Source organism: Haplochromis burtoni, unplaced genomic scaffold (assembly GCF_018398535.1).
Source record: "Haplochromis burtoni strain Fernald_Lab_line unplaced genomic scaffold, NCSU_Asbu1 Contig_1972, whole genome shotgun sequence".
Lineage (NCBI taxonomy): Eukaryota > Metazoa > Chordata > Actinopteri > Cichliformes > Cichlidae > Haplochromis > Haplochromis burtoni.
In genome coordinates this window covers 10,560-18,389 of record NW_024584333.1, presented here as the reverse complement: position 1 = coordinate 18,389, position 7,830 = coordinate 10,560, and the positions used below count along the sequence as shown (strand labels likewise).

General features: G+C 40.4%; 1 protein-coding gene across 1 annotated transcript; it reads right to left on the bottom strand.

The window, feature by feature from the left end:
* Positions 1 to 3,118: 3,118 nt before the first annotated feature.
* LOC121813589 (olfactory receptor 6B1-like) lies at positions 3,119 to 4,229 on the bottom strand. The gene is given in 2 exon segments (XM_042217432.1): positions 3,119 to 3,309; positions 3,312 to 4,229. Coding segments are annotated over 2 exon segments (1,086 nt in total). The 5' UTR covers positions 4,207 to 4,229.
* Positions 4,230 to 7,830: the final 3,601 nt, after the last annotated feature.

The following is a 7,830-nucleotide window of genomic DNA, read 5'->3' as shown; positions in this document are numbered from 1 at the left end:
GAGTACACAAGGAAGACAGGGCCGACTGAGATTTGATTGGGGAATCCAGTGTCAGTAATGAAAATGAAGAATGGGTTGCTGTGATGGTGGAGCGCCAGGCCTGTAAAATAGTACCAACAAAGAAAAATAATTATATTGACCCCTCGGTTCAATCCCTGAACATAACCCACATATTGAACTCTGTTGTTTAACCAACAAATGTGTTTCCTTACAAGTGTAGCATTATTTAAGGGTAAATAAATAGGCTTTCTAAAGCTTCTTTCAAGCATAACTAATGAAACACACATTTCCTTACTTTCTGTGCTATGTTTATATCAATGTTCCCTCCAATTTTCAAAACACAACTTGTGTATGTATCTATACATACATACACACACACACATATATATACACACATATATACATACACACATACACATACATACATACACACACAAACCTGGAACAGATTGCACACACAACCCACCTGCCTCAGGTCTGTTAGTGGGTGACACCACAGTCACATGGAGCCTGAGTCACAGGTGTATTGATTTGACTCTTTCCATAATCAACATATTTCTTCAACATTGATATGCCAATCACATTCTAAATTTTCTTCCTATTAGCTGTTTTATTCAGGTAATAGGTGTCACTGAATTGGCTCTTTACCTCGTTAAGAATCACACAAACAACGACTGAAACCAACCATGGGGAGGAGAACTAGAACACATTCTCCTGCCTGAAAAAATAAGTTTCCTTCATTTTAGACTGTGCATCAGAGAGGAAACTATGTGCCAGCTCACACGCAGTGTACAGCCTTTCCCTAAATTAATTTATACAGTCTAACACATTATGTTCTACAAGCAACACTCCAGCAGCATCTTCAGTAACCCACACACAGTGTGTCCAAAACCAACCTCAGCTGGGCTAAAACCCAACAATGACAGACCCTTATCTCACTCTGCTTTAGACTCGACACTATATTTGCGATGTATAGATTTCAAAGTCTTGTGGAATCTCTTTATCACATCCTGACCTTGTGGGTGATACGCACTGAACACCCACTGCTTAATAGCCAGCTCTGACATGACTTGTGTAAATTAAAAATAGTAGAGCACTCTCTCCTAAGTTTACCTAATTCCTAAATAGCCAGGCAGATGGTGATGACAGGCAAAACCTGAAGACGGTAATCTTTTAGCACCACCACCTGAGTACGACCAATTTGGTCGAAAATGCGACCAAATTTTTCAGTGGTGCGACTAAAAAAAAAAATTTGGTTGCACCTGTGCGACCAACTGTTCGGGTAGCAAAAAAAAAAAATCTGCAACCTTCCCTGTGGTCAACAACAGACACACATTATGCCCCTATCGTGGACTAAACCAATCAGAGATAGTAAGGGGCGGGACCTCTCTGATTGGCCGTGGTCCAGTTGAAAGTGCAGGTGGAAGTGGGAGGTGAGTAGCTTGAATAAAGCGATATCAATTCATTAAATCCTGAATCGACTTTTAAATATAACTGTGTTTTGCCAGAAACGCCAGATTCTCAGATTAAAGCTCACAAAACCATTTCAACAACAACCAAACAGCAAATGAGAGCAGGTACACGGATTCCACACAAAGACGTAAACACAGAACGGACCCGACGCATCAGAATCAACTTTGTCTTTCTCGGCTTTCTCACCCGACGGCCCGTAGACGGACACGCTGTCGGAGCTTAGCGATTCTGATGCGTCCGGTCCGCGCTGTGATTACGTCTTTTTGCGCTGATTCTGAGCTGCAGGTTTTGTCTCTCTCCAACCAAAATTCACCGAGCCAGCAGCAAAAGAAGCAGCAAACTGCGCTTCACATTTGATCAATGTCGTCATGAATTTTGCTGTTTTGCTTCCACGACTATTAAAATCACACTCCATGCACAGCTAGCTCTCTCTCTCTCTCTCTGTACTTCAAGAACAGTTTCCCGTCTCCAATCTCTGTTTTCTGTATTATTCATTCGCTTATTACCCACCAGTCTACCGTTGTTTACAGCGCTGTGGCTGCTGTCTTTTTCTTTTCTTTTTTTCACTTAAATGACCTCGGACAAGAAAGCCTATTTTTTCTGTTGTTCAATACTGAAGAAATTTAAACTTTATATGCAGAACATTGTAGAATATTTTTAAGGTTATCTGCTATAAAAAGCCAGACCAGGAAAATCTCCTTCATGTTTTTCTGTGTTTTATTCTCAGTTACTTTCACACAAAGGCATCTGCTGTGATGTTCACAATTCTGATGAAGTCAGTACTGATAAATGATCAGAATTATAATATTTCTGACTGTCTGAGGCTAAGTTGAATCGAATCGGGACTTTGAAAACCGGAATCGAATGGATTATAGAAATCAGTGATGATACCCAGCCCTAGTGAGCAGCCTAGGCACGACAGAAGTGGATGTAGCTGTAATAGGAAAAGAACTATTGCTAACTTTTCTGTTAAGTTAAGGCCTGATCCTTCTGAAATTCATAGCCAGTGCTCTGACACGGTGTCATCAATCTTTGAATGCTGAAAAAGCACAGTGTATCCAGAAAAACACATTATATTATATAAATTATTATAAAATTTGTGTGCGCCTAACTTTTGTGCCGCTAGAGCCCTGTGTACTGTCTCTTGCCTGCAGATATTATTTTTCAAGCATTTAGATGAGATAATCTAAATTAACTGTTGATCCTAACTGTCTGAAGTGTTGGGTGTGAGTGTTAAATGCCAAATTTGTAACTTGTACAATTTGTAGTCAAATATAAAATGCTTTTCCTCATTTTGCCTACTTAGGGTTATAAGTCTAAAATGAATCTGGAAAGCCTTTTTTTCACGAGAACGGAGAGCTGAAAACGCCAAACATTTTACTCATTTACTTTGAATTATATATAACAATTAACAATATATACGATTAACTAATGAAGAAAATTTTCTTGAAGATCTAACATAGTACCTGCCAGCATGGATATAATTTTTAGTAAAGTTTCCACTCTAGCGTTTATGTAAGTATATAAAAAAAATTATAAAAATATAAGTAGTATGATCGTAAAACAGACTATGGCATATTTACAGTAAACATGCACCAGAAAAATGTTATCAGCTATTAACAGGTTTAAATTCTACAAATTAAATTTATAACAGTGGTGGACAAAACAAGCTTTTTAGATGTTTAGAAATTTCCTTCATTTTAAGCCCATATATGAATGGATTAAACAAAGGATGATACAAAGCTAGTTGTAATGTCATTATTAAGCGTGCAGTTTTTGGAAAATCTGTTTCCATTCGAGCCATGATTACATCATAGATACCTAAACAGGAAAAATAATTAAAACTAACATGTGGGGTAAACAGGTCTCTGCAGCTTTTTTCTTAATTTCTTTACAGCTGCGATAAGTGACTATAAATATTGTATAAGTGAAAACTATAAAAAGTATAGGAAATACTACGAGATCTAAATAAATAACAATTCCAAATACAGTAACTAACCTTGATTTTACACACTGAAGAGTGTAAATTGTATTGTTACAAAATATTGATTTTAAATGAAAGGAACACAGTTTACTTTTAGCCATTGCTATTGCTTGGACGGCAATATTAGAAGCAGGTACAAGCCAAGCTATGACCAGGAAAATACTCACAGTGCTTTTTCTCATGATGGTTGGATATTGTAGAGGTTTACATATAGCCACATATCTGTCATAGGCCATCGCTGCCAAGAGAAAAAACTCAGAACAACCTAGAGAATAAATTATGAAAAACTGAAAGACACATGCTGAATATGATATGATTTGTTTTTCAGATAAAAAGTCAATCAGGAGTTTTGGGTAAACAGTTGTGCTGTAAATAACAACGTTCAGTAGCAATGCTGCAATAAAAGTGTACATAGGTTTGTGGAGATTTTTGTGGATCAAAATGAGGTATATAATAATAGAGTTACTGCAAGTTATTAGAATATATAATGTGAACATAATAAAAAAATAAACATATCTGTATTTGTTAATTTCCACATGTCCATCAAAAGTTATATAGGTAACATTTAATTCTTCGTCCATTGATGTTTTTTTAAAACTACAAAATGTTTCATTAAACAAATTGCACAAGGTGGATAAATGGAAAATACTGAAAAATGCACCATCACGCAAACAGTGAGCAGTTACAGTGTGTGGAAGGTTTTTATCAGACAAATTAAGCCTCCAAGGAGCTGAACATTGGAGGTTCATCTCACCCTTTTCACTCTCTTTTGCTTAGCACTGCACGACTTCAACACAAATTCTTTTTAGCTGAGATCTTAAATCTTACACAGTGGAGTAGAATAAACTAGTTCAAATTGAGAAAGAACAAAGGAAAACTTTAACATTAAAAGGTGTTAAAAACAAGTACAAGATATTTACAATAAGCAGACCTCAGTGCAAGAAAGTGTCTTTCCAACACTGAAAAGAACAAAGGAAAACTTTAACATTAAAAGGTGTAAAAACAAGTACAAGATATTTACAATAAGCAGACCTCAGTGCAAGAAAGTGTCTTTCCAACACTGAAAAGAACAAAGGAAAACTTTAACATTAAAAGGTGTTCAAACAAGTACAAGATATTTACAATAAGCAGACCTCAGTGCAAGAAAGTGTCTTTCCAACACTGAAAAGCACAGAGGCCAACTTTGACATTAAAAGGTGTAAAAACAAGTATAAGATATTGAAAATAAGCAGACCTCAGTGCAACAAAGTGTCTTTCCAACACTGAATGAGACTTTAGAAAACAAGATTGTCCATAATCATTAAGTGAAGCATCCAATTTTTAAAGAAGAGCCCCAAATCTCTGCCAAGGCAGCTCACTCTGTGCCAGAGGTGGGTCGAGTATCCAAAAATTGTACTCAAGTAAGAGTAGCATTACTTTAAAATATTATTACTCAAGTAAAAGTGAAAAGTAGTCTTCAAAAAAGTTACTCGAGTAAGAGTAAAAAAGTACTTGGTGAAAAGACTACTCAAGTAGCGAGTAACTGTTTGAAATGTCCGATTTATTTTATAAATAAATGCTATCAGACAAACAAAAATAAATAAATATACAAATTTTAGTATTTTCAAAAGGAATATATGTAAAAAGATCAACAAAATGAGGCACAACAATTTTTATTTTGAGATTTCACATTTTCACATTTTTCAACCAAGCTTTTTTCACCAATACCTACAGTAAATACTATAAATATATAAACAGTGCAAACAATTTCCAGTGACAAGATATGCTCCAAATGGCACAGCAGCCTCAGAGAAAACAGAACGAGGCATCTTCAACGCATATAAATTGTATGGGTGTGCATTTATTTCTGCATATTTAGCAAAAATGTGCCATTTCTTCACTCAGTGAGGTGATGGTTAAGCTTCAGCAGCAGTTTGCTCTCAAGGTTCTTTCTGTGAAGCTGTAACTGTTTAGCAGTGAACAGGAGTCCTGCATGACTGAGAAGTCCTTCACAAGCTCCAGATGCAGGAAGAGCTGTATTGACTTTGATCGACAGCTTCTTGATGTGAGGAAAGCCATGCAATAGATCCACACCTCCAGTGAATGGACATGAAAGGTACCTCTCCAGCTCCCCTGCTTCTGGCTTTCCTGACCCCATGGATCCATCATCTTAGTCGGTTAGGCTGCTGTTTGCGCTGGCATCATCCAGCTCTGTGTCTAGGTGATGTCTGATGAAGTTGAGACCTGTGGAAAGATGTAAGGTTTTCAAAAGAATTAGGTCTGGTCATTATAGTGCTGTATACACTGCAAAGCTGCGGATGTTTTTTACTAACTCTTGTAGAAAAACAAAATCTAGTCATTCATATCCCGCACAAACAGTTTGCAATGAATTCCAGATTAAGTTTAAAATAAGAATGCGTGCAAGGCTAAGCAGTCTCAACCAATAGATCCTCCTGTTTGGTTGTTACTCTGGGAAAAGACGAGAAAGACGGTAATGGAAGCGTGACTGGAGCTGCGATGTAGCCTATATAATATTTATATTGTACGAACGTGATAATTCTGTATATTGTTTTTTTTTTGTTTTTTTTTTTTTTTTGGCCTGTCCCGTTTGGCTCTTTTGCCATCAGAATTGTTGTCTAAAGGCAAAGAAAGATGCCCAACGGATTTACTTTACCAAATTGACCATCCCAGCCTTGCCATAATGGTCCATTTGATTCACCTTTTATTGTTTATTTTATTTTCACTTGCTGAATACGGGACAGACTTGACTGGGGGAAAGAAGGGGAGAAAGAAAGAGGGAAAGAGAAACAGCTGAGAAGAGGGACGGGGGAGAAGGGCAAAAAACAAAAACCAACAGAATGGGCAGAAAAAAAAAGAAAAAAAATGCATATATCGATCACCTGGATCACCTGTTGAGAAAGAAAAAAGAAAACAAGCAGAAGAGAACAAGAGTAATAGAATAAACAACATCACAATGATATATGGGAATATGACAGTAAATACTAAATATTAAACATTATTGTGCAGCACATAAGATCAACAGAACACAGTGTGCTTTGAGGTAGGAGCCAAAAAGGGTGTAGTTTGTGGGTGTGATCACCCGTGTGTACACCTGTGAGCATGGACGCGCTTGTTTTTTTTTTTTAAAAGGTTCCTTCATGTAATGATCTGCTAGAGGGTGTGGGGGGGCCACAGCCCCGTCCTCCAGGGCATGAAGCAGGTATGGAGGAGATCAAAACTCCAGACATCCAGAGGCCCCCAGAACACAAGAGACCAAGGAAGACCAACAGAGGGGCAGCCGCGCCACTGTCCCAGATGAGGGCTCACTCAGCAGCCACGGAGCAGAAGCCAGGGGGGGTTGCAGTGACGCGCCCGTGAGCTCCGCCGGCAGCCAGCTGTGCCTGAGTGACCGAGCCCCAGGCCGAGAGGCCGGGGGCACCCCACCTCCGAAGTGGCCCGAGCGAGCCCCAGGCTCCAGGCCCCGATAAGCGGCCGCCAAGGAGTGAGCCGGTGTGTACCTGGACGCCCATCCCCAGACACAAAGAACCACCAACGCACCGATGTCTGAGGGAGTCCGCCACTGGCAGGGGAAGTGGTGGTGGGGGGAGATAGGCCTCCAAACCTTGGAGGGCCTGAGATGTCCCCAGAGAGGTGGCGTCTGATACCCAACCTGACATATAGACACAGACATACAGGCACACACAGACACAAACATCCATTCCCACCCTCATGCTCTCATATGCACTTACTCCACACTCAACCAACGTGGAGACAGACATAAAGAGACGCTGTACACACGATCACACTCCCCAAGCGTACTCTACGAACCGGGTCTAGGTACCCTTGCCCCTGGAGGGGGGAACTGCACCCAGACCCAGGTGGTGTTACCCTTTTCCCTGCGGTGGGGAGAGGCAGACCGCCCCGACTCCGCAGCAGCAGGGAGGCCCCACACTCCAGACCGCAGTCGGACGGCCAACTCCTCCTCCTAGCCCCCCCGCTCCAGCAGGCCGCAGAGAACGGGGGTGAGAGAAGACTCCAAACCTCCCTCCACCCGCTCATTGTAGTGTTGATGCATGTGTGTTCTAAGGTGCATTTAAAACCCAGGAGGGCATGGAGCTACCTGCCAGAGAGCAGCAGGTAAGCGCATAGTCCCTCCTGCTAGCCCTCAATGTCTACGTGTATTTAAAATTGAGAGGTGGGCAACGACAGGGGTGGGGTGTACACCCTGATGGTACTTTGGACTCCGTGTATCGTGCCCACCCCCAAGATCCTATATGTATGTGTAATGAGAGTGTGAGTAATGTGAATGTCTAAGTTGTGGGATAAAATTGAGGCAGAGGCAGCCAGAAGGGGACAGAGGGGGGGGTAGCCTCCTCTGCACCCTGGTGACATAC